At 36.1% G+C, this 27,846-nt stretch overlaps 1 protein-coding gene across 1 annotated transcript; it reads left to right on the top strand.

The window, feature by feature from the left end:
• Positions 1-953: 953 nt before the first annotated feature.
• LOC128982859 (mitochondrial inner membrane protease ATP23 homolog) lies at positions 954-23,029 on the top strand. Its single transcript, XM_054401903.1, has 5 exons — positions 954-1,335; positions 2,926-2,971; positions 5,141-5,222; positions 16,831-17,055; positions 22,772-23,029. The coding sequence occupies exons 1-5, from the start codon at positions 1,137-1,139 to the stop codon at positions 22,976-22,978; spliced, it is 759 nt and encodes a 252-aa protein (XP_054257878.1). The 5' UTR covers positions 954-1,136; the 3' UTR covers positions 22,979-23,029.
• The last annotated feature ends 4,817 nt before the right edge of the window (positions 23,030-27,846 follow it).

Raw genomic sequence — 27,846 nt, 5'->3', positions numbered from 1 at the left:
TCCTCGGTCCAGACAACGAACCCATCAGGGAATCACCCAGCCCCACTGTGAAATCAGTACAGAGTCCGTTTACAATGTTATTTGTGCCTCCTATCAGAATAACAGTGTAATCTTTAGACATAGTAGCTGCATGTTGTTGTTGTTTTTTTAGGCAACTTCATGCAAATCAAAAAGAAGGTTACCTGCAGAACCTTCTATGCCAAGAAGGTTACCTTGCATGCCACTTTTTTTGCTGGTTTGTTTTCGGTGTTTCGTGTTGTTAGGTTGGCCGTCTGATTATGCTGTCAAATTCCAATTCATTCTAACCTAACCATACTATTTGTTTTGGGTTATCCGTTATTTCAAGGACTTGTATCAACAACTTATTTAAGTTATTGCACGTTAAAACCTATTTTGTATTTAAAGTTATTTTAAAACACTATAACTTGTTTAAGATAGTAAATAAATACTAACTTATTTACCTCTTTTCAAGCTATGATTAATGGTGAAAATAGTCAAGTTTCCTTTGGAGATATTGGTTTATTCTTAGGTTTAGCCCTTATTTTTTTACTATCAACAAAACAACAGGATGACGCCATCTTGATCTTGCCTCTAATTTTGACGAGTCCCACCAACCGATCACACGGCCAACCTAACAACATGAAACTCTGAACTGAAACAAAACCAGCAAAACAGCGGGACGTTTTTAAACACAGAGTGGTTACTCCTGTATTCTATAGCCCCGGGTCACTCCAGGGGCCCATTTCATAATAATGTACAAACTAATATAAATCAGCTGATCGCCCAATGCAAATCTAATGGAAATTACAAGCTACAAGTTGTAATTTGTAACTTGTAGTTTATTATGAAATGGGCCCCAGTTGTTATTATTATAGCTTAGTGGTTAACATAGATAAAGCATGTTTAATCTATGGTGTTAATCACAATAATCTGCCTGAACCCAAAAGTCCCATTTTTTTTATCTCTATGGTGCAGACGACTCTGTATTTTATTTTTTGAAACTTTAACTTTGAGGTTATGTTCGAATGTTTATAGACTAGAGAACTACAAACACTAACGTCTAGTTATTGTTTAGTCCTGCCCTGCTTATTTGTTTTAGTTTATTAGTCAACTTATATCGTTAACCCTAGTGTATCATGACTGAAAATAAGGAGCCGGAATTGCAAAGACCAACAGATGATGAAATTAGAGAGAAACAAAAGTGGGGTTATGATCTCTATCCCGAAAGAAAAGGAGGGTTTAAAGCCAGTTTAAGTCAAATGATGTTTGGCGAAGGACGTTTGGCTCAAGAGAAAACTCACTGCGAAATAAATGTATACAACTGTTTTTTAAGAAGTAAGTAATTTACTTAAACCAGAAGCTTGCCCAACGTAGGCCTAGGTTAGAGTTAGGCCTACACATCATTGAGTCTCTATTGCAATTTTGGTAGGAATGGTATAACTATCGGTAACTAGGCCTAGGTATTTGGGGTAGGACGTGAGATGACCTGTGCAGCTTACTGACCGAGATGGAGTGGTCCATAAATAACAATCATTTTTAAACAAATGTCAATCAGCTGTTGTTATGCGTAACATTTTCATTATTGTATTAAACAACAGCAAATGTCATGCCATTTGAGAAATCATGGATCGTTGGACAGTACAACACCGTGACTTTTGTATTGAATTTAAACCTATCAAAAAAAGAGTGTGATTTTAACTTACGGTTAACTTATTTTGAAATAATTTCATCGTACGTCACCATGGTGCGGTTCCCTCTTGGAATTCAATGCCTATCTTGAGATGGGTGTTTAATTTAAGAACTAACAAGAATAAACCTCCGGGGAGGTCAAAGTGTGTACGTACAGATGAGAACATCGTAAAAGAGTTTGGGAATGTGTTCTCTCCGAAGTCCAAGAAAATCGGCAAGTTAACATTAAGTACTATTGTTTTAGGTGTTTCTAGGACCAGTTTACATCATATTTTACATGACTAGGCTATTCTAATTTACATCCCTACAATCAGGTTGTTGCACAGAAGCTCAATCAAGGTGACCTTAGATTACGTCTCATGTTTTGTCAAATACTCTTTTACTTATGATTAAAATAGCCTTCAATGCAAAATGCACGGTTTTGTACTGTCCAACGATCCATAATTACTCAAATGGCATGACATTTGTTGTTGTTTGTATACATCAATGAAAATTCTACGTAAAATTTTAACTTAAATTGAAGCAGAGCGTTTAGCATTCATTAGAAGTTTTCAGTTAAAACTGAGAGCAGAAATAATGTAGGTGAACCTTGACGACGCAAATTCAGATATTTAAAATTAGTTTCTTTTGTTTCTAACAAGTATCGAACAGCTCTAAGATGTGGTAACTAGAATTACTCGAATTTAAGCATAGGCCTAACAACGTTTTCCTCGACTTTATGTTTCATACTATGCGGCTCATTGAGCTGCACAGGTTCTCTAAAGTTATTTGAAAACCAGAAACAAAATGTATTGATATTATGTATTTGTAAATGATATTAGATTCATGTAGGAATGCAATTGAGTTTTCATCTCAAAGCTTGAAGCTAGAGAGGTAAATAGGGCACTGCAGGGTTCAAAAATTTTTGCATGCGTAAAATAAATTAATTGAAATTGAATTGTTTTTATCTGTAGCGCTCGTTTCGGCCAACAGCAGTTGCACTCATCTTGCTGCAGAAACGTGAAATACCATTGCTTGACGTCACGCCACTCATTCTCCATCTAGGCTATTAGTTTCATGTGATTGTTGGATGTAAATAATGGTTTGTCACTCTTGTAGATTGATAAATCTTCAGTGATAAGCTGATAACGTTAAAATTTATACTTCGTTGATAACTACATAGGCCTACCTACCTACTTTTCTTGTTCCATCCCAAAATATATACAGGAATAGTTGTTTATTTTTATTTGCTGGTAGGTAAGCTGGTCAAGCTGATGGTTGGAGCATTAAAATCCTCCGGTTGGTAAGTATTCTGTTTTCTATTGCTCAAGTTTTGGAATAATAACTATTATTTAACTGATCACCTACCTTTTCTTTTTAGGCTATTTTAAGATCACAAAAATTAAGTATTTTCAAAGTTCTGGTTGTCACACGCACTCATACACAGTAAATATTGATAAACATGAGCTCAATACTCTTGAATTACAGGGTGGATGGTGTTTAGGGTGAGTATAGTTAGCCTATAATAAGAATGTAAAAACAAATTTAAACGATAGAACAAGCAAATGTATTTCTCAAATATTTAAAAAACGTGAAACAAAATTTGACCAACAAAACAGACAGCTGATAATAAATATACATTCTTATTATCTGTAGTATGACTAGGCCTATTACAAATAACAAAAGGCAGGCATTTTCAATACTTTCCCTTATTTGCATAGTCATGCCAAGAGTCCAAGATTTTCTCGCAGGACTTGAAGTCTTAATCGAGGTAGGCTATAGGCTTTGTCAGTAGCCTATATCTATTACCTAGTTAATATTCCGTACCAACATGCTTTACAGTCAGCATACATTATATTTATCCTGTCTCAAATGAATAGATACTTCCACTGAATATGCTTTGTATGAAAGTGAAACTCGAGGTTTTTACAGAGTTTCCTTGCTGATTCATTGTCGACTTTTAGAATAGGAACGGCAGATAATCGTTTCTAAGTTTTTTAACAAACTAGAAATCCAGACTTTTTTTTAAACTGAAATTAACTGCAATGAATTTAGCTTCACAAGTTTAATCTGCATCTAACTCCTGTGGAAGACTAAGCCAACTGATAGCTGCACACTTAATAACTCCACTAGTTGAACGCATTGTAGTTGGACAACCCGCAAAGTCTGCGTCACTATAGCCCTCTACTAGAGTGTTTTAGGCTTAGATTGGTACACTATTTTCTAGCCCACAGGGCCGGCCAAATAGCTTATAACACGCTTTGCTTGTGTGACATCCTTTGGTGTAGGATTTTCTAAGTGACGTGACAGAACACTTACACTGAATGCAATGTAAAAATGGGTACCTTGGACAACATAAAGTAGGGCTTCAACTGCCGATTGGTATGGAAAATAGGAGGCTGTCCCTGGTTTTTGAGCAATGAGCTTCTCTATGGGAGTAAGTACTGACTTGCATCCTTCCATGTTGACCTCAAAACGAAAAAGAAAATGGGTCCCAGGTCCAGGTATTACCATGATTCTGTAATGACCTGGAGAGAGTATAGTGGCAACGTTACACTCCAGGTCTAATGTAACAGCACTAAATTGCACTAATTTATAATGGAGTGTCTGCAAAATGTTTATGTTTACATGTTTATTATTACCATAGCAACAACAACAAGGCCTAAGATACACAAACAGCTTTGTCATGGTCTAAGCCAGCCGGATGGGCATACGGGAGGGATGATGGCTAAAGGTGTGGTGACGTCATACCTATAGTGGCTAATATCTTCTCTTGAGGCAACACGATTACCGTAACGAGACGATGTGGTTCCAGCGGTGTTCGTGGCATAGTTGATAGCGCATTAGACTAGTGAGCAGGAGGTCCCAAGTGCGAAACCTCTCAGGGCATTAACTTTTTGTCACAGATTTTGCTTTATTTGATTTTTATCTTATATCTTTTTTATGATCAGTTATGACAGTTTAATTTTATAATTAAAAAGTTAATTTTATAACTAAAAACTATAAAATTAGCCTGATTTAAATTTTTCAACTTAGCGATTCTAGCGGCAAACGCTGACACTATGTTAGCCATCGTCCCTCCCGTCCCGTGTGCCCCACCGCTAAGCCAGCTGGTGCGACGTTGCCACCGATGCCAGGGCCTTGTATTAGAGGAGACCATAAAAGCACATTGCACAATCTCAGCCCGTCATACAATGGACTTGTTGTATAGGGTAAAATGGTGTCTGGGAAGTCTAAAAATAAAGTTCTAAACTTTTATACCTGGTGGTTGAAATGTATTTCTTTCTAGTACCGGTAGCTCATTTTTAAAACTGAGGTGTCGAAGCAAATGTGTTAAGGCTTCAAACCAAATTGTGGTGAAAGTAGGCCGATATCATTTTTCATTAATACCGACATTAACTTGATTATACAGCATATTCTGTCCATGTAATACTTTGAAAATTTTAATAATATATTAAATGTTTTTGTTAAGTGATGTGGACTTGAGAAGACATTTTGCTTGTGAATGGTGTGGTCCAGAGGTCAATGGAGGCTATGATCCCTTAACAAATCAGGTAAAATAGGCTATTATTTTAAACTATTATTTTACTAAGTATAGGTATTAAGAGATATTTCAGTCACATTAAAATACACAACTTTGTGACTAGGTGTATGTAACCTGTAATTTATTCCACCAAGAATCCACTTAAAAAAGAAAAAAATAAGTTCCTGAGTAACCGTACTACGTAATATTGCTCTATTTATGATGATTTGTTTAAATATGTGTAGGCCATGGTTAGCTCCTACAGTAGCTTAAGTGGTAGAGCCATTAAATTAAATTTTCTTAAATAGAAGATCGCTGTCTATGGTCATTGGACCTAAATAAATTATATTATGATTATTATATTATGATTTAGCCTAAATAAATGATGACTATAAATGAAAGAGCAGATCTTAGTCAGATCACAAAACTCCATTCTACAGCCACCCTTCACTCATGTATTTGGGTTAAATATGCACATAGGTGGCGTCCTCATTCCAATGATTGATAATTGAATTGAATATTTTCAGTAGAAGTAAACTTGTAAACGTGAACGTAGAGAAAACAACAGGTAAACAAATTGGCATATGGATTAAAACAAACAAATATAAACACAGTAAAATTCATGACATTATTTCTCCTTTATGAATTTGTCTTCAACGGGTTTCTGCTTGGTCTGGTTTGAGCGTATAGGAACAAACGTTTGTGACATGTGACATTTCTTTGGATCGATCCGGCAACTGTATATTGTTAGCTTAGCACTATGAATATTTTACCCAACTATAATTAATTGCTCCAAAAGTATAAGTGTACATAGACATTGGACACGAAGAACATATAACGACTATTTGTTACAGACTGAAACCTAAGTAGTAATGTTAAGGTTTCGTGCTACTGATCTGCCTACATATTTTTAGTTTTTGTATTTTATTGTATAAATGTTGTTCCAGAGTGCAGCATTAACAAGTTTTTTTAAGAATCATATTCACCTGTTGGAAGTTTCCAACTAGACTAACGAGGACTGTAGCCACATTTCACTGAGTTGTCCTGGTATTAGTGTGGTTCGCCCACCTACAACTTCTAATTTTGATTGTGACACACACACACACACACACACACTCACTCATTTTACATTCAAGGCAAAAAACATATGTAACGAAAAGTTATATTAGTAATCTTGTACTTAATCAAGTAGTTTTTATACTTTGTTTTATATCTTAATTAGGATTTTTAATTAACATTTAGTGTACCTTTAGTAGAATTTGGGTATCAACCCTTGGTGTTTGCTGGGACTTAAGTCTGTTGGGGGACTGCTTAAGACTTAAGACTAACAATAATTTCTTCTTACAATGCAACTAGGGTTCACGAATACTAGAAAAGACCCGGTATGGATCATAAACATCAACAAATGACGTTTTTTGGCCCGAAAGTAAACAAAAACAAGGTTAACTGATTCAAACGATCAATAGCTCAATTTAAAGCCTATAGTTTACTGATTATTTTGAGTCTAAAACATTGGGAAAAACATAATATTTTTAATCATAGAAAAACCTTATGAAAAATAATTTGTATGTTGGTTGTTCACCATGCGTTTGCTTGCTGAAACTCATCTGATTTGAATAACGATTAGCTTAATTGAAAGCTGGTATTTCACTAAAGGTTCTTAAACTATATATAGTTTATATATAGTACTATATATAGTAGTTTATATAGGATTATATAATTATAACTGGTGAAATGCATATTAAATTGAAGTAAGAATTCGAAATCAAATCAAATTATGTGTTTTAGTTGAGTAATACAGTAGGTAAATATTTGCCGATGCTTGATGTGATAACTTGGTGTGCATACCTTCAATTTGAGACCTCAATTATGAAAATTGGTCGGGTAGCAGAGCCAAACGATCTCGGAATAGAAAAACCAAATTTAACTCCCATAAGAAATACATGGGGAGCAAATTTTGTTTACGTAGGCCTATACACCGAGTGGGATAATAGATAAATATATGCCGATGCTTGATGGCAAATCTGTGCGTGCATACCATCAATTTGAGACCTCAATTATGAAAATCGGTCGGGTAGAAAAACCAAACGAACTCGAAAAAGAGATATCAAATTTAACTCCCATAAGAAATACATGGGGAGCAAATTTCGTTTACGTATACGCCGAGTGGAATTATAGATAAACATATGCTGATGCTTGATGGCAAATCTGTGCGTGCATATCTTTAATTTGAGACTTCAATCATGAAAATCGGTCGTGTAGAAGAGCCAAACGAACTCAGAAAAGAAAAACCAAATTTTTTTTAAATATATAAAGATAAATAAATTTACCAAGTTTGAAAGTATATCCATAAACAAGCAAACTACTACGTTTCACAATATTCTCCATAAGAATAACATGGGAATTTTAAAATTACAATTTTATGAATTTCTCCGTAACCAATAGTTGTACAAAAACACTTTGATATACTAAATTATTTGTTTTTTTAAGCTCTTTAAAAATGTCTGGAGGGAAATTTTGTGTTTACTTACTTACTTACTGTTGGGGCGCTACAAATCGCAGTTGATTCTTCGCCTCGTAGATCAGCCTCTTCCACGCTTCTCTGTCCGATGCCATCTCCACTGTCCCTCCACACTGACTCACATCTCTCTTAACTTGGTCATACTATCTCATTTTTGGTCTACCCAGTGGACGCTTTCCAGTTGGTACAGCAGAACATACGTCCTTCAGTCTTGTTCCTTCTTCCCTTCGCAATACATGACTTAGCCAACCTAATCTTTTTGCCTTTATCAAAGCTATTATATCAGGGTCCTGGTATAACGCTCGTAGCTCTCTGTTTTTTCTAATCCGCCATTCTCCTTCATCATTTACTGGGCCGAATATTTTTCCTAGGACCTTGTTTTCAAAAACAATCAAGCGTCCTTCATTTTTCTTGGGTAGGACCCAGGTCTCGCTTCCATACAATAACACTGGTTGAATAATGGTTTTATATATTCTTATTTTTGTATCAGATGATAGGAGTTTTGATGACAGGAGCTTCATACATACACGTAAACATTTATTGGCATTTGCTAACTTACTTAATATTTCTGTATCTTCTATGTTAAAGCTATTTACAGTAACTCTTAAGTATTTAAAGCTTTCTACTGGCTCAATTAAATAGTTGGCTATATTAACACGTTCGCTACTGCAATAGTACGAATTTTTCCATTCACATGGACCAGCGACGCACATATGCGACGGCCGGTTTCCACCCATAGACTGCCGTCGCATATATGCGACGGCTAGTCAAATTAAAATAGACTGACGACGCATATTTGCGTCGGGGTTCTAATGTTATTAAAATGCTTATATCTTTGTAGTGGTCTATTTGAAGGCACTGATTTCCCTGCAGTGGTCTACAGAGATGTCTGACGCACAACTGCGTCGCTTGGTCTGTGGATATGATGATTGGTGACGTCATATTATAGTTGGAAAAACTGGTCTTTACTTTTCTGCATCACTGTATGTATGTATGCAGTACGTATGCTGCATTATCCTATGTAGCTTTTATATTTGTTCAGTTATAAACTGTTCTTGAAAAATCTGTTTATTTTTTTACTTACTTTCACCTCAAAACACAAAAAAATTAACCGTCGCATATATGCGGCGTTTAGTCTATTTCAAGAAAACTATGATAATTTTCACTATTGTCTTCGCTGTAGACCGGGCGTCGCAAATATGCGACATTACAAAAGGTTATAAAAAATACAAAAAACAAGAATAATTTCTTTACGAACACGATTGAAGCGTATTACAATGTAAATGATCACTGTTTTACGGGTTTTCGCCCGTGGTTCGTGTGTACTGTTATCCAAGTGACAGCCGGTCTATGTGTAAGATTCAAATGTATACCTTGGTCTGTGGCAATGACCGCGGCGTCGCATATATGCGACACTCAGTAGCGAACGTGTTAAAATTGGTGCCTCTATTGATGGGATGTCGTCCAAACTTTATTATTTTGGTTTTTTCCTTATTTAGTTCCAAACCCACTTTTTTACATTCTTGAATAAACTTGTAGGCTAGAAAACACAAATCCTCTGACTTTTATCACCAATATTTTACCAAATTGGACACCAATTTTACCAGCCAATATCACCACATAATCTGCAAAGGCCATGACATTTAAGTCTACACCCAATTTTAGGCCTCTCTTTAGATTTTTTACTTTTTGTAGAGCTTTTTCAATCGCTATGTTGAAAAGAGTGGGGGAGATCCCGTCCCCTTGTCTCACTCCTGTATTTATACTAAAGCTCTCCGACATGTCTCCATCTACCTTTACTTTCGCTTTTGATTCGTCAACACATAATCTTGTAAATTTTATTAACTTTTTAGGTATGCCATGTTTTTCCATTTTCCTATATAAGGTCCTTCGATCAATGCTGTCGTAAGCTTTCTTGAAGTCAATAAATATCCCATAAAAACTCTTATTATATTCATAATATTTTGAGATTCCCTGTTTAAGCAAAAATATTTGGTCTACTGTCGATCTACCTTTCATAAAGCCGGCTTGTTGATCCTCAATTATTGATTCTGTGTACGGATTTAGTCTCATTAATAGAATTTTTGAGAATATTTTATATACTGTGTTTAGAAGTGAGATACCTCTGTAGTTTGAGCAAGACTGTTTGTCACCTTTCTTATGTAATGGGATTATTATCGCTTCTGCCCACTCCTCTGGTATTATTTCATTATTCCATACATTTGTTTAAAAGGCTATGAATTTCTTTGCATTTGAGTAACCTAATTGCTTCTTCTACTTCCTGTTCTGAGGGTGGTAAAACATTTGGTTCAACGTTGTGGTAGCTTAGATTTTCTTCTATGTCTCTAATTGTCGGTCCATCACAGTTTAGAAGTTCTTCAAAATAGTCTTTCCATACTTTAATGCCTGATTCTTTATCTACTACTACATTTCCCCTTTTATTTTTAACTCCATAGGTTCTTGCAGAGAAACCACTTTTGAAAAATCTAATTGTTCTATAAAAATCCCTGGCGTTGTTAGTGGTTCTGTCGTTTTCTGCTTTGGTCAGTTTTTGCTTCAGAAAGTTTCTTTTACATGCTCTAAGCATTTGTTTTGTATTTCTGTTAATTTAACAGTTATCTACTCTAAGCTGCTCTGATTTCCTTTTCTCTTCTTTATTGTCAGCTCTCCTGCTTGCAATCCATTTTATCTTGATTTCTCTTCTTCTGTTTACCAAAGTTTGGCACTCGTCCAAGAACCATGGATTTTTCTTAGTCTTCTTTTTCTTACCACACACTTCTTTAAGTGTATTGTTAACCTCTCCTTGAATTCTCTTCCATTGTTTTTGGACAAGATTTGGTTCTGTTATAGGTGGTTCTGCGATTTCACCGGCCAGTACTTCAAACCTATTTTCTAGCTTAATCCTGAATTCCTTTTGTACTTGTGGTAACTTCAATTTCTCTGTGTCTAAGATTTCCTTTTTTGATGTTTTCTTCCTTTTTAATGCTATTCTTTGTCTTAGATTAACAAGTACTAAATAATGGTCGGTCCCAAATTCTGCTCCTCGTACTGTTCGCACATTCATAATGCTACTAGCATGTCTGTTGTCTATTAGCACATGGTCGATTTGATTCGCAGTTCTTCCATCTGGAGATGACCAAGTCGCTTTGTGAATTTGTTTTCTAGGGAATATTGTGCTGCTAATTTTCATGCTCGTTGAACTAGCCAACGTTAGGAGCCTAAGCCAATTCTCATTTGTGGTTTCATGAAGACTCTCCTTTCCTGCTACTTCTGCCCACATCTCCTCTCTCCCTACCTTTGCATTAGCATCTCCTAAGACTAATTTCATATCGTAGCATGGTAGTTTATTTATTTCTTCTTCTAATATTTCATAGAAACTTTCTTTATCCTCATCGTCAGCTTCTTCTGTTGGTGCATAAATACTTAATGGATAGATTTTTAAATTTTCCACTTATTCTAATATTGCACACTCTTTTATTTATTGGCGTGAAGCCTATCACAGACTCATTGTCTGTACCACTATAATATATCACATATTCTTTGGTGTTGATTTTCCCTGCCTAAGGCCATTTGGTCTCTTGTAGAGCTATTATATCTAGATTATATCGACTTAATTCTATATCTAATATATCACAGCCACCAGGCACAGCTAATGTTCTAACATTCCATGTGCCCATTCGTAAGTCCTTTGTGCGTATCCTAGTCTTTTCCATTTGTTCCAGTCCGGTTTCCGAGGCTTTAGTTCTATGATTCGTAACAGTTGTTTTTTCCAGAGTGGGTTGTCGGCCCAACGTCCAACCCCCAACCTGGAGGACCAGGGGTTTATTTTCCGAGTCGCCTTCTCGTAGGTTGGTGGCTTCCACCACAACTCCAAGATCCCAACCTGACCTCGGTGTTACATCAGAGTGTCCTTCTCTTAGCCTTTGGGGATCCAAACCCTATCGTACAAGGCAGTACGGGCAGTGCTTATTTTATGGCGACACTTCCTCGCCATGACACAGCACTGTCATCGGGCTCATGTGGACTTGCTGAGTTTGACCCCGCCACAGATCACCCTCCCACGCCCTCTGGTGCTGCCGCCTCGGTCCGGGACTGCTTATTCGGGTTACCCCTTATTCGCAGCTGTCCATCATATCTGATTGAGCGTTCGCTATCCGCCACCTGCGACCCGCCCTATACCTGAGGCTCGGTTCCCCTATAGAGCTTGAGACTAAAGGGGAGGGCAATTTTGTGTTTAGAGGGTAAAAAATTAGAAAAACCAATTTTTACCCCATAAAACACCCCGTAAAACCCCGTTCCCATGGTCCAATCAGGCTGGTTCGGGAACTCAATCAAGTTGATCCTGCCTTACACCTTCAAACCAAATTTCATCAAAATTGAAAAAATAATTACTTAAGTTATCGTGTTCAAGGACACATGGGCGTGTAGTTGTGAACTAGCATCAGCTGACTAATAGTTTGCTTATGTTTACATTTTTGGATATTTTGGTTGTCATGGTGACTAATAGTTGGTAGAGTTGAATGAAGGTATTTACTCAGGGGAGGTATAGAAGAGGCTACGATGACAGCTGTGGGCTTCTTATTAGCTGAGGGAACGCCATTACCGTAACAAAACGGTCAGTAGACATCGGCCTCGGTGGTCTAATGGTTAGCGTGCCGGGCTGATATACTGTAGGTCCCGGGTTCGAATCCTGCTGGTAACATTAACTTTTTGTCCAAGATTTTTTTATTATCAGCAAGTTTGGTTGGTTTGGTTCGGTTATTACAGTTTAATTTTATTATTAAGTCATTACAAAATTTTAATTGAGCAAATTCTAGTTTTATTTAATAAACAGAATTATTTTTCCGATTACTAAACTTTTGTTGTATTATTTCTTTATCAGCAAGTTTGGTTAGTTCGGTTAGGTTATGATAGTTTAATTTTATAATTTAAAAATAATAAAATTGAATTTGAGACATTTATAATTTTATTTTATGAACAGGACTATTTTTGCGATTAGTAAACCTTCATTGCCAAAGTGCTCTCTACTACAGCGCTGTTCACGGAGGAATTTTGAACTAAATGCCTCATTCGTACCTCCCCTAAGTCAGACCCTTGAATGAATGTTTGAAAGGTGAAAAAAAGAAGGTTTGTTTTTTGTTCTGATTTTTGATGTGTGAAGTAAGTAAGTTGTAGAATGCTCTGAAGAGTTTTATTTTCTAATTTATTTTCCCATAGCCTACATATATCTATATATATAATGAATAACTTCTTGATCAGCATCGTACAAGTAATTACCTGAAAAACAAACAAATTATTATGTTGGGTCATTCGCCTATCGGGTCTGATGATGATTGGAGTGTCCAATCGAAATCGATCACCACTTACCATCTTTCATATGTATTTACCATCGTGTGATTCAACAGTTTAAGTGTAAATATATTTTTACTGGTGTTATTAGACGTATAATTTGTTTGTTTTTTCAGATATATATAATACGCTAAGCCTAATTTTAATGATTAAAGTAAAAGTGTAAAAAAATGGCCCTGATCTGTAGTTTTGATAAGTGTTTTTCATTTTTAAATCTTTATTATGTAGTTTGGGCAGGATCTTCCATCAAAGTTGGGTTTTCTCCCATATGATTAACACGGGGGAATCTACAGTCGGCACCACGTAAGTTTGCAGTTGGTGGCAGCCAATCACAAGACAAGGCTAGTGCGACGTTGCCACATCGTCCATTGACAACACTAATTAAAATATACAAAGCAATATTTTCAAATCAGTTGGTATTATTAGATTTGGCAACACCGCACTGTTCTCATTGGTTGATTCCAAAACATATGGTAAATAGGCTCCTCCCTCAACTGCAAACTTGTGTGATCTCGACTTTAAATATTTAATTTGAAACTTTGTCTCCACTAATTTGAGAGAATGGCTGGGCGTAGAAACTTGGTAGAGGTGTCCAAAGAAAGAAAGAAAGTCTACTTTTAGCATGTGAGGGGTTAAACAAAAAATTGCTTATCGGAAACGGCTCTTCCCCCTTTATTTCGATTAACCAGGGTTCTCCTGTATACCTTCCAGGTTGCAGCATAAAAAAGTGCAAATCAAATAATTGAAATTTTTTAAAATCCTAATATTTAATGTACAGAATGTCCAAAAAAACCCGAGGCGGTTGAATATTTTTCGAAATATTTAAAATAGAGCTAACAAACTTTGCACAAAGTTACTGGACACAAAAATCTATTTTATCACATATTCAGTGATCCGCTCTACTTCCTCAGGGGGACGGCCCGATAGGAGTCAAAAGAAAATCTTAAATGTAAGCATTGCATAGGTTGATATGTATATAAAATAAAAGGTCTTTATTGGTAGAATACAATTCCGCAAACCCGAACTTAAATGGATAACTGAGTTAAAAATGACAGCTATTCAAAGATGCATTGATTTTGCAATGATGTTATACGCCACCTCCTCAGGGGGGCGCCCGCCAGAAGTCTGCAGAAAATCAAAACCATAGGTCGAAATGCACATCAAATTAAAGGGCTTTATTAGAATACAATGCCGCAAATTTGAGCTCAAAATAACAATTAACTTAGTAAAAAATTACACATGTTCAAAGATTTCTTGAATCTGCCATTTTAAGTCTTTGAACGACTGTTAATGCTATTTAATACCATAGAACCAACTTGTGTATTTGAAACAGCTGACGAAACTATTTTATTCCTTTTAAATATGACGAGCTGGTGGCCCGTCCTACGTACAGGAATCAAGTTGTCAACTAAAACGGAATAATTCAGAACATCTAGTTTACACGCATAGCCACAAAATTCTGGCAGTTTTATGGGGAAGATCACCTTACAAACAAATGTAACGTGGCCACCTATTTATTTCATTCGAATATAGACCTAAAATATGGCGATATGCATTTTAAATCCGAGAATTTTACCATAAAACAGCATTTGTGTCGATTTGAAAAATCTTGAAGTGAGATTGGCGACCGATTCACACTAGTTTTGAGTAGAGTAGCTACATGCCACCTCTAATTGCATACTGTACTACTTATGTACTTACCGTACCTTATCTTACCTCCGTGACCACTGAAACTTTTATGAGAATTCTCTTCTATCACCTGCCTCTTCAAAATTTAGATCCCAGTCTGAGGATGCATTTCACAACTTGATATTTCCCGTCTATCGTGTGGTACTCCTTGGAATATACTTTTTAAAAGTTTATGCAGAGCCTGTCCATCCAAGATTTACCTACTTCTGGAAAGCATCCCTATATTTGGATGTTAACACATTTCTCTTAGCTCTCTGTTCTTTTTTATTTCGACCTCTGGGCCGTTATCTTGAACTGGTCTGTATATTTCCTCTGCACTTTATTATCTAATCCAACATTAAGGTTTTTCGGTTCTTTGGTCAGTGCCCAAGTTTCTGAATCATCAGTACTACGGGGATAGTTGGTATGGTATGACTCGACTTTGGTTTCTGCTGCAGTTTATTTGACAGTTTTATAGTGACCTACTACACCGATTGACGCTTTCATTACTAACCAAAATTTTAGTATGCCGACACACTCACATTCAAACATACAGAAAAAAGTATCAACACGTAAACCACTTATATCTTAAACAATTAAGCGATAAACTGCTGAAAAAATATTTCCCAAATATAAGTTGAAATTTGCAATGCATAAACTAAATACTTACACAGATTGCATTTACGACAAAACTTGATTAAACGCAAGTGTTTGAAATGTTTAGTTCAAAAACACACATTTCCTGATAACGCAGATCCTTCACGGTAGGGGAAAACTACCTACATTTTAAAGTGAAATAGTATGTAGGCAAACACCAACGAACAATATTTATGTAAACAAACAACTCGTAACATAAACATTTCAATGACAGTTATAAACCAGCTGTTAGTTAAACCAGCATTGAAAATACTTTAAATTGCTAGCGTCGGCTGCTAGACTTTAAAAAAATTAAAACTTAACTTATAAAAAACTGAAACCCTAAACTAAAATTATAGCTTCGACATTCCCTAGTTCTCAAAATTATCTTTCTTTCAACACAAAAATCATGAAAATCCGTCAAGTGGTTGATTCAGAATCGTGAAATAAAAAACCCTGTTTCGTTTTAATATTATAGATTACTCATAAGGTTAACATGGAAAACTCCAGCCAGAGCCACTGGGGCGGAGCCCGAAAGGACTTTTGCGATAAGAGTGTGTCTATATGTTAATTGGGAATGTGAGCTATCATCACACCAAATTTCAGCCCAATCCGACCAGTATTTTTCGCCTTTACTTGTCACAAACATACATACATCCATACTTTCTCATTTATAATATTACTAGCTGTAACCCGCGGGCTTTGCCCCGTTTAACTTCTTAATTTTCAAGATGATCTCGTTCGCATGGCTCAATCACGTCCTGGTTGAAGTTCGTTCGCTACGCTCACTCACCTTTAGGTTGGAGCTCGTTCGCTACGCTCACTCACCTTTAGGTTGGAGCTCGTTCGCTGCGCTCACTTGCCTTCAGGTTAGCTCGTTCGCTACGCTAACTCGCCTCCAGGTTGAAGTTCGTTCGCTACGCTCACTCACCTTTTGGTTGCAAATTAGCTGTTGTCATAAATGTAAAAGAAATAATAGTGCTGCACCCTGTTGGTAATCCTTGTAACTTTAATGCTATTGAACATCATAGAACAGAACCAACTTGTTTAATTGAAACAGCTGTTAAGATTCATTAATTCAATTTCTCATAAGGTTAACATGGGAAACTCCAGAGCCACTGGGGCGGAGCCCGAAAGGATTTTTGAAATAAGAATATGCCTATATGTTAATCGGGAATGTGAGCTATCATCATGCCAAATTTCAGCCCAATCCGACCAGTATTTTTCGCGTTCACTTGTCACAAACATACATCCATACATCCATACATCCATACATCCAAACTTTCTCATTTATAATATTAGTAGGATAGTAGGATTATATCCAGTAACTTTGTGCACAGTTTTTTAACTATATTTTAAATATTTCAAAAAATATTTAACCGACCCGGAACTTTTTGGACACCCTGGCTACATCAAACAGCTTCTGTTTTTTCCAAACAATCAGTAGTTGTATTTTGTGTTCTAGGTTGTTATCTGTCAGAATAGAACACGGAGTGAGAAGATGGTTCAGGGTGTTTTGACACATGAGATGATCCACATGTTTGATTATTGTCGTCACAAACTGGACTTCAGGAATTTAGAGCACCTCGCTTGTACAGAGATCAGAGCAGCCAACCTGACACATTGTGGGTTCATAAGTGCGATGATTCAGGGTGACGCTAGTCCATTCAATATCAGAGCTCAACACCAGGTAGGTTACTAATGCACAACTCAATACAGGGTGATTGATATAAGTGTGCCAGCTATTTTATTCAAAAGTTATAAAAGATATAACAAAATGTTAAATTGTAACTGCCTTAAATTTTTTATTAAAACAATTTTGGCCAAGTTAAAAAAATAATTTTAGCCGCCATTTTTCCAATATGGCCGCCAACTTTATTTTTTCTTATTGAAGACCCTATACTTATGATTGTTTTAGAAAGTAAATGCAATTTAAAAACATTTTACTCTTGGCATTTTTTCACTGAGGCTACTCGTTTAGGAGTTACAGCGTGTTACAACTAAGAAAAAAATGACTTGCGGTGCATCATGTAGCTCCTAAATGAGTATGTTAAGAGCAAAAATGCAAAGAGTCTTAAAAAAGTCGTAAAATTGCATCTAGATTCTAAAAATACAATAACATACAGTTTTCCTATTTTCAAATTTCCCTGCAATTTTGGAAAATGGTGGCCATTTTTGAAACAATAGAATAAGTGCCGAATTTACCACTAGGCCGATTAGGCCGCAAACAAAGGGAATAAAGGGGGGGGGGGCAGAGGATTGACAGAAATATTTTTTCAGTACAAACAAATTTTAATTTTTTGACCATCAGTTTGCCACGACTCGGCCGGAGGGATATGTTCATGATTTTCTGCAGCCGGGGTTGTTGATTATGATGTCTCCGTGATTGTGTCCCGCGGTAGATGTTCATGATTTTGCCGCGGTCACGATATTCGATAATGATATCCCCGGCATTGCGGCCCACGGGAGATGTTCATCATTTTTCTGCAGTTGTGGGTGTTGGTGACGATATTCCCTGAATTTAGGGTAAGTAATCGGGATTTCTCCGCGACCGTGAGTGGCGATGATAATGTCCCGCAATTGTGGCCTGTAGGAGATATCCCGAATTTTGCCGTAGTCTTGAGTGTCAATGATTATGTCCCCGTGATTGCAGTCCAAAGGGATGTTTATGATTTTACGTGGTCACGGGTGGCGATGATGATGTTCCCGTGGGAGATGTTCATGATTTTGCCCCAGTTGCGGGTGTCGGTCGGTGACAATATTCCCTTGATTTAGGGTAAGTGTTCGCGATTTCTCCGCGACCGTGAGTGACGATGATAATATCCCACAATTGTGGTCTGTAGATCCCTGATTTGGCCGTAGTTGAGAGAGTGTCAATGATTATGTCCCCCTGATTGTGGCCCAAAGGGATGTTCAAGATTTTGCCGCAGTCGTGGGTGTAAGTGACGATAATATCTATATGTCTCCATTGTTTAAGGGTAAGTGTTCAAGATTATTCTGCGATCGTGGGTGGCAATATGATGTGATTTTGGCCCGAGGGACATGTTCACGATTTTATCCACGATTGCTGGTGACGATGATGATGATGACTGTGGGAGATTCTAATGATTTCACCGCTATTAGAGGGAATTCTACCACAGGGTTGGGGGCCGCTCAATTAATTTGGCCTAGGGCCGCAAATACCTTAAATCCAGCACTGAATGGAATCAATATTTGTTATCTATATTATGGTTTTATATGGTGTTATGGTATACTGTATGGCAAAAATTCGAAGAGTAAATAAGATTTAAAATTGCATCCACATTCCAAAAATGTCGGCCATTTTCCAAAATGGCAGCAAACTTGAAAAATGGAAAACTGTATTTTGTGATCTCTCTGGAATGTTGATGCATGTTTAAGATTTATTTACTTTTTGCATTTTTGCTCTAAACTTACTCGTTTAGAAGCTACATGATGCAAAATGTACACCGGAGGTTATTTTTTCATAGGCTGTAACTCCTAAACGAGTGGGTTTATGGAAAAAATGTCAGGTATAAGAAAGTTTTTAAATTGCATGTTCTATCCGAAAACATAACAAAATATAGGTGTTTCATAAGAAATTTTCAAAGTTGGCTGCCATATTGGAAAATGGCTGCTGAATTTCAAAAAACTAAATTTTTATTTTTAACTGCCAAAAAAGTTTTCTTTAATTCTTACCGTTTCCGATATCCCAACCTCCCAATCCTCCCTGGGTCCTCCTTGAGTTCACCCTGTATACAGTAGAACCTCAATAACCAGTCTCCCATGGAGATTAAGAAATACAACTTGTTATCAAGGTTGACTTATAAATCAAGGTATTATATTTTCATTCTTTTGCAGGCTACCATTAGCTTTTCTTCGGTAAAAAGTGGAATCTTTGTAGCAGCTATCTTTTCATAGGATACTGTCCTATGTTTAGGAAACGAAGTGCTGATTATACCCAGTCCTATCTCAGATGACATTGTGAGGGGGGGAGTGGGAGCACCATTTTCTTCATAACAACCTGGTATTCAGTGCCTTAAGGTTGCTCATTGACGCTATCAGAGTGCTATAAGCTCATTCTCTCCAACAGCGTTTCATGGACTTGAGAATTTCCTTTTTGAGCTCTCTTCTGGTTTGTGCTAGGTTCTACTTTAGCTGATCTTACTTTAGCCGATCTGGCACCAGGCCCCTTGATCACCTTTTTCTCTCTCATTAAACACTTCTGGGCTTTAAGGCAATTCCTTTCTAGTTCTCCAATTGTGGGAGAAGTGGCTGTGAACCCGGGCCCCCCTCCTCGCAAGATTGTTCACCGGGCCCCGCCCCCCTATCCAAATAATCTTTTAAGTCATTATCACAGATGTATTTACATCTAAGCTGCACTTAGCCTTGGCACGGCAGTGTCGGCAGGGGGTGAGTGGATGTTAGGCAAAGACCTCTCTGCGAACATTCCACTTCTGACTCACAACATACTAAGTTTTATTACTTTTAACTAGGTACTGATGTAGTCATCATTTAATATAATTTTGTATTTAAACTTCAGCAAGGCCGGTTGATGCAGTTGGCTGCTGAAATTTTTTTTCATGGCTTAGTACAGAATTTCTATCAATCGGCCTAGTGTCAGTTTAGCTTTTGTAAAGTACCTGTCCTAACGCTCTTGCTGGTTTAAAATAGATCTTGGCCATGAAATTGTATGGTAATAGTCTGTTGGAGTTAACCAAGCACTCAAGCTGTTTAAGTTGTGTTATTGTGTTATAATCAACAAATCGTGTCATTCCCTTTCAATAGATTTGATTGAATTGAAATCAAATTAAATGTTTATTTGTCACATAGAATTTATATAATTGTGATACATCACCAGGAAACATATGACTCGTCAGTTTTTCATAACAAAATACATTATATTATATATTTTATTTTATTTCATTATAATTAGTAAGCCATTTGTTATAAATTTTGAAAACGGCTGTGTTCATAAAATCGTGCCTGTTGTGCAATCAATATTTCGTTTTAAATATCAATACTACTATGAAGATAAAATCAATGGCTATCCAGTGGTACCACCCACAACATCCCAAGACGAAAATTACCCGAGCAGGGTAATGCCAAACAAGTTGTGTTTTGACAGTTCCCAAGTGTCAGCTGCAAAAGTCGTGCCGCACCAAAAATTCATTTGATTTCCAATCGTCGTGACATTGTTATACACCTGCTACAGGGTTTGTTTATACAGTGTGTAAATTAAGTCTGGCACACATTTTTTATCTTTTTTTAGTAGATAGAAGAAATCAATTTGCGGGACTGATTAGTAACAAATGTTCGGCACTTTTTACAAATTTTGAAAATAAAAATTCCCTTAAGGGTAAGGGGGGGTGGGGGGTAACTAAAAATGTTCAAATGACAACCCCCATCTTGTGACCCCTCATTTTTAAGGTCATTGGAAGACAAATCCAAAGATGTGACTGAAAAAAAACAACCCCCAGGATGCAAAAAAAAAAAATTTTCAGACACATCGTTAAATTTGTCTTCCAAATACCTTTAAAATGAGGGGTCACAAGATGGGGGTTGTCATTTGAAAATGTTTAGTTACCCCCCACCCCCACCTTACCCTTAAGGGAAATTTTTTTTCAAAATGATGAAAAAGTGCCAAACATTTGTTCTTACTCAGTCCCGCAAATTAATTCCTTGTATGTACAAAGAGTAAAAAAGATAAGAAATGTGCGCCATACTTAATTTACCCGTTCAACCCTAAGTACATTTTAAACCGCCATCTTGGATAGGGTGCAAAAAATATTTTTTCAGACACATCTTTGGATTTGTCTTCGAATGACCTTTAAAATGAGGGGTCACAAGATGGGGGTTGTCATTTAAAAATTTTTAGTTACCCCCCACCCCCACCTTACCATTAAGGGGAATTTTTTTTCAAAATGATGAAAAAGTGCCTAACATTTGTTATTTATCAATCCCGCAAATTGATTTCTTCTATCTACTATAGAAAAAAAGATAAAAAATGTGTGCCAGACTTAATTTACACACTGTATAATAAAATGAAAGTTCAGAATGTGATCTTTCGAATGCTATATATATATTGATCACATCAGAGTTGATTATAAGTTGATTATAAAAAAATGTTGCCCATACTACTGCTAGTGGCAGTACAGAACTGTTAGTGGTAGAACAGTAGTATTCTAGGCGTCACGTCAAACGAGCGTATTACGATCGTTGGCCACTGCTAGGGTTAAACATTTCATTATTTCATTTGATTCAGGAGTAATTTTCAGATAGGTGTCACAAATATTTCATTTGCTAGCTTTGAGTTATTTTGTTGACTGTCATTCGATCTAGTTCATCTAAAGCTACGAGACCTTCACAGGTTTTGTTACAAATACATTTCTTTCTACATATGTGAACATCTGACTGGTTAACAAATAACAAGTGGCTAGACAGTTGCAGAACTGGAACCTTGATCAAAGAACTCCTTGCTATTGGGATGGTCATGCAAACTTCCCCGCCATGAACTCGGGGCTGCTGAAGTCCAATGTTGAGAAGGTAGTAGTTGTGTAGGCAGTAAACAGATTGGAGCTATCTGATGAACTTGGGTATAGAAGGGTGTGTGTGACACTGGAGCAGGATGTAGAAGTGGCATATATGAAGTATTCCATACTTGCCCCTACTTTGTCATCACCTCACTATATAGCCAATGTCCTGGAACTACTTTTTGGGGATTGACAGTTACTTCAGTATTAACTGAGGCCCTGACGCTGTTTGAGGGCAGTTAGATGATTTATTTTATGAACCTGCCATTTCTGTGGAGTTCTGAGTATCCAAGATAGAAGGTGTTGTACAGTTATTTTTTAATTGATTTGTTCTTGTTCTTGAGTCCAGATTAATCACTCTGTCGGATACTATAATGTCCCTTGAGGCAGTCTGCTACCTTTTCCCCTGATTTATTTAGGTGCAAGCCGTGAGAGGTATGGTGTCGGCGACTTAGGAAAAGATGCAAGTCCAGTATCTTCATGTGTTGGTATTTCATAGAGAGACCTCTTAAAGATTGGTTTATGTCGTCAATGATCATATTTTCTTCAGTTTGATTTTTTTAGGTCATATCTTTGAGGTAAGGTCGCAATGATGAGGTTTGTATGACGATGCTTCGTGATATGATTTTCTAAATTTATTATAAATTTGGTGACATTTGTATTTCTTGATATATTATCAGTACCTCAAATCCAAATAAGGTATTCGCCTTTTGTGTAAGCCTTGTATGTAGAGTTTGCTGTGGGGTATAAAATTTAGTTTGTGAATAGCTACCTCAATTTGATTTTAAAGTGGTCAATCGTTATACAACAATTGAGTAAAATTGTGAATCTTCTGATTAAATGACAAGTATTACAAAGAACTTGTTATCATTTCAGGAGTGTGTTAAGTCCAAAGCTATGTGGTCTGTGATGGTGGCTCGAAATGTTGGGATGGATGAAGCCAAAAAAGTTGTTGATAAAGTCTTCCCCCACTGCTATAATGACTTGGAACCCATCGGCAGACGATGCAAGACACGGAGCGCTGACATGAGTTATGCCTACAGTGATGGTTATTTCTATGGCTATGTAGATATTGATAGCTAATTTCTTATTCATATTTATTAGATTGTCTAGAATATATGCTGTTAAATGTTATTGATCGATTATTTTTTTACCTAATATAGTGAATTTCTCATATAGGGAATAAGCTATTACTGTAGTCCCATGGTAAGACCTGGCTGGACCTGGGACCGATTTACTTTTTCAATTTGATGTCCCCAGAGGCCAAATACAAAGTCTGTTAAGATTAATATATATTCAGTTTTGAAGTTTATTTTGTGTTTTTCACAAAGGCAAAACTAGGCTGCTCATTGAGTTAATCAGGTAATCCGAGTTATACTGGGTGTGGGTTTTAGTTTCCCAAGAGGGTTCCGCCCACCTGCTGGTTACCACGTAACCATGGTCCTACAAAAAAGAACCTCGTGGCATTAATAAAGTGTTTATCGAGTTGAAATAAACTGTAAAATATTCAAAGATCCAAACTATGCCCTGGATGAACTGAAATTTTGTATTGTTTCTTTAAGTATTTACAAAATATTTTGAAAACCAGGAAATTAGTCTTTTTCACATGTGATTTTAGCTTCTAAATAATAGTTAAACACTAATTTATCCCCATCCACTGCTCTGATATGTTATGAGCACAAAAAGCACTCAATAGTTGGAAACAAATTTTTTTTATAGTTTTGAGAGCTTGTACTGTAAAGGCATGTTTAGCCGCCATCTTGAATTGACCGGGTAGAACCCTCTTAAAATTGATTTCAATACTTCTAGTATGTGTTGATTTGATGTGTATTTGGTTTGTTATTATACTCCATTCACAAAATTTAGGCGGTTTGAGAGGAAACTCCCCCACTACTTTTTTTTCTTAATATATATGGCACAGTTGATGATGTTTTGGCAAACCTCAACTGTTGAGCTATTATTTTAAAGACAGGTTTAAGTGAAGACCGCCTATATTTTGTTAACAGAGTATAGTTTCCAGCTGTGTTATCAACACATTTTTTTAGATTTTTTTAAATGGAATCATTCAAAATTTTCTAGGAGTATTCAACATAATATTGAGAGATCGCGATTTAACTTTGATCAATGACTATAATAGCTTACCTCTTCTTCAGACCAAGTACTAATATTGCACCCAAACTATTGTAATCAAAACAATCAAATTTAAAGTATCCAGGAGAATAAATAATTAACAAAACATTTTTTATAAACAATTTTATTTAAGTCTAATATTTCTTTAAGATAACTAATTTAATTCTGTATAAAATATTCAGCTAAATAGGAAATGCAGTGACTGAATATAAATTACAAAATTTGACCAAAGAATGATATGGGTTTACAAAATCAGTTGCCTTATTTATGTTGGGATGAAAGTGAAATAGAGTGAAATATTTGATGTGAGATGAGAGTGTTAAAGTGGTAGAATACATGTAGACTGTACATTATACCTCAAGTATATTTTGAAAACTAAAATTACCTTGAGGTGTATACAGTTTTGTCATTGATTATATATTCTTTATATTTCAATTGTGTTTTTATTTGATAGTTTTAGTGAGGAAAAATGTATACTTTACAAAGTAGTAATGTATGCAATTATATTTTTTTAAATGACACACACAAAATGTAATATACAAAAACAATATACATTCAACAATAATGTAAATCAATTGATCTATGAAACCAACCAATAATCACAAAAGTAACATAGTGTATTATTAGATAACTTCATTTTATGTTTATGTTCCCTCTGATAGTTTTCCTGTTCTACGAAGTCTAAAAATATTTGATCAACATAACCTCACAGGTACTATTGTTTCACAAAATTTGGCTTTTCATAGATTTTCTGGAGTACTTCTGATAGTTAAGATTATTACTTTATAATTACGTTAGAAATTCAGAACGCAGAACATAAATAATAATCATAATTAAAAACCGGAAACATAATTACATTTTTGTCTTAAAATCTATCACACATCTAATTTGGATGGCCTTGATGGAAAAATAGCGGTTCAGTTTATTACACAATTGCCAGAAGTTAAAATTATTGGAGCAAGAATTACCAACAATGGATGACTAAAATCAGTAAAGATTGGGTGTTAGGCCTGGCGCACACGGTCGATTTTTCGATCGGCCTATTAAAAAATCGGCCAAAAATAAATCGCCCTTGATTTGTGTCTAGGCGCACACGTGGCGATTTTTTAGTCGAGAAATGGATTTTATTTAGTGTGTTTAAGCTATCCTAAAATGGACTTTGTTGAATTAACCTGTGTTTGTGCTCTTCTAATTAGATCAAAGAAAAAAAAGAAGAAAACTTTAATATTGGGTCCATCCTATAGTAAGTCAGGGACTTTTAAATCGACAGTTTTATAAACTATACACTTTACGTGATGACAGTAAAAAGTCCTTTAATTACTATAGAATGTCTGTTGAAAGTTTCAGTTTTTATTATAACAGCTGTGGCCTTTTTTTAGCAAAGAAAACAACACAACTCACACTGAAGTTCACTGACTCCTGTGGAGAACAACAAGCGACTGGCCGATTTTTAGTCGACCGTGTGCGCGGACTGATAACAATCTGTACGTTACAGATTTTCGGGTGACAATCGCCTCGCCTACGAATCTGTGGCAAAACCCAGATTTTAAAATCGGCGCAATTCTCGATCGCCTGAGCGCGCTTCCATTCAAATACATGATGCACAGATTGGCCGATGAAATAGTCGCCTCAAAATAATCGCTCGTGTGCGCCTAGCCTTATTAGTAAAAATAGTTGTGGTTTTGGTTTGACAATTTAACAAGACATTTTAAGAACAATGTATTCACACAAAAACATGTCAAGTAACATCGTAAAACAACAAATATTATAGACCTCTAAAAAGTATAGTAGCCTACATACAGTACTCACTTAGACTAGTATCCTTAATAACAACCTTAAAATTCAACAAGCCTAGAAACATTTACCAAAACATATTGATTAATGTCTATGCTATAAAATTGGTATTTATAAATAAACATATTATTTACTAATTAACTAGGTTTGCCTACAGGAAAACCCCTCATTATCATCCACAAGTGTTCCAGTCCTTGCTTCTTTGAATAAAAATGTTTCTGTAGTTCATCACAGAAGGTTGACTCCAGCACTGTAGGGTTAAGAGTTTTCCTTTTTAATTATTGTAAATTAACATATGTCAGCCTTTCAACTACATTGTTCAATTATAAACCAATACAAAACAACTAGAAATGGGAAGTTCGGATCACCTCACTGATCTGGATCAATCGGTCTTGTTCACTGTTAAGACCCGTTCAAACCCGTTCGATTGACCCGGTCCGGTAAACCAAAGGCAGTTGTTTCATTTTGTTCGTTATTTGAAAGTAAACCTACCACGACGTTGAGGTTAGTTCGAATGTGGGATCATGGATCTTTGGATCGTTCAAACTGATTCCGATATTGAGCTATAAACAGTTATGAAATTGATAGCTAAATACATTATCCGAAATAATACAATGTGTAGTGTTACTTTATACTTAATTCCCTTTTTCAGCACTGAAAATAAATATACAACTCTATCTTTTACTTTTAATTATATAATTTAATTTGTACATAACCTTACTTTTACAAACCTTGACATGACCATACTGGTTAAATCGATTATCGATGACGTATGGAATATTATCAATATATAAGTGGGCTGTTGTAATTGACTTAATTTGTTTACATATAACCACCACCTTTTTATGATAGTATAGATAGGCCTAGTAAAAATGAAATTGTGGAGACTATATGACTTTAATGTGTATGCCCAGTTTCATTCGCTTCCGTTTTGTTGTGGACCGACTACTGAGGTTTAAATTTAATTACGACATGAATACTCAACTATCGGTCAGTCAGTTCTTCACTCCAGTCAACTTCCAGTTCCCAGTCACCAGACCATACCACTGGAACCAACAGTGGGGGGGGGGGCCGAAGGGGGCGACCGCCCCCCCTCGGGCATACATATACATATGTTTTTACTGCATTGCATAGAATAATTTGTCACACAAACTTTGGACAAAGAAATGGTATAAAATAGGGATGGTCAAGTCTCGAAATTTCGGGAAATTTTAAATCTCGTTACACGAGACGAGATTTCTTTTTGGCCGAGATTTTTATCGAGACGAGAATAAAAAAAAAAAAAAAAAATTAAAAACGCCTGCAGAAAGTCAATGCAATACCCGCAATACAGGAGCGTGTTGTAGTTGCGTTTCCTTTGCGAAGGCGTTCTTATTTAATTAATTCTTTAAATGTAAATATTACTTTAATTATTTTAATAATATTACTTTAATAACATTTGAGAAGTTTTGTTAAGTGTAAGCAGTGTAAGGAATGTTTTATTACTATAAAAAGTCAAAACAAGTACCTAACTATTTTATAAAAATTAATATTGCTTTTATTTTATGATTTATATTATTTTAGGATAAGTTGAACTCTATCCTAACTGATATCACAATGTTTCCTAATCGTAGGCATTTTTAATAAGTTAGGCGTGATTAATACAAAAACGTTATGCTGATGTTAAAAGATTGTAAATATTCATTCCTATTATCATTGTTTTTGTATTTAAACAGTCATCTAACAATGTTACAAAATCAGGTAAAAATTTTGAACGTGCATTTCCCGTTGTGTATGAGAAGGGAAATCCCGTCTCGATCTCGTCTCGAAATTTTATGAGAAATAAAAAATCTCGTCTCGTCTCGTCTCGAACTAAAAATCCAATCTCGTCCATCCCTAGTATAAAACTGTAATTTTGGAGACTTGGTTTACACACATTTTTCCCAAACCACCCAGATCCCCTGTTTTGCCCCCCTCCCTTGTGACTATTCTAAATCCGCCACTGGGAACCAGTCAGTAAGTCACCAATCACCTCTAACCTCAGTCTT

Source organism: Macrosteles quadrilineatus, unplaced genomic scaffold, assembly GCF_028750875.1.
Source record: "Macrosteles quadrilineatus isolate MER2022 unplaced genomic scaffold, UCM_ALF_1.0 Scaffold_1__1_contigs__length_201487025, whole genome shotgun sequence".
Taxonomy (NCBI): domain Eukaryota; kingdom Metazoa; phylum Arthropoda; class Insecta; order Hemiptera; family Cicadellidae; genus Macrosteles; species Macrosteles quadrilineatus.
This window is presented reverse-complemented; position numbering and strand designations above follow the sequence as displayed.

Excerpts from the sequence above, each read along its gene's own strand:
- LOC128982859 (XM_054401903.1), top strand. The coding sequence starts at position 1,137 with ATGACTGAAAATAAGGAGCCGGAATTGCAAAGACCAACAGATGATGAA. Across the intron at positions 2,972-5,140 it reads GCATTAAAATCCTCCGGTTG|TGATGTGGACTTGAGAAGAC; the intron begins GTAAGTATTCTG and ends GTTTTTGTTAAG. Across the intron at positions 5,223-16,830 it reads ATGATCCCTTAACAAATCAG|GTTGTTATCTGTCAGAATAG; the intron begins GTAAAATAGGCT and ends TTTGTGTTCTAG.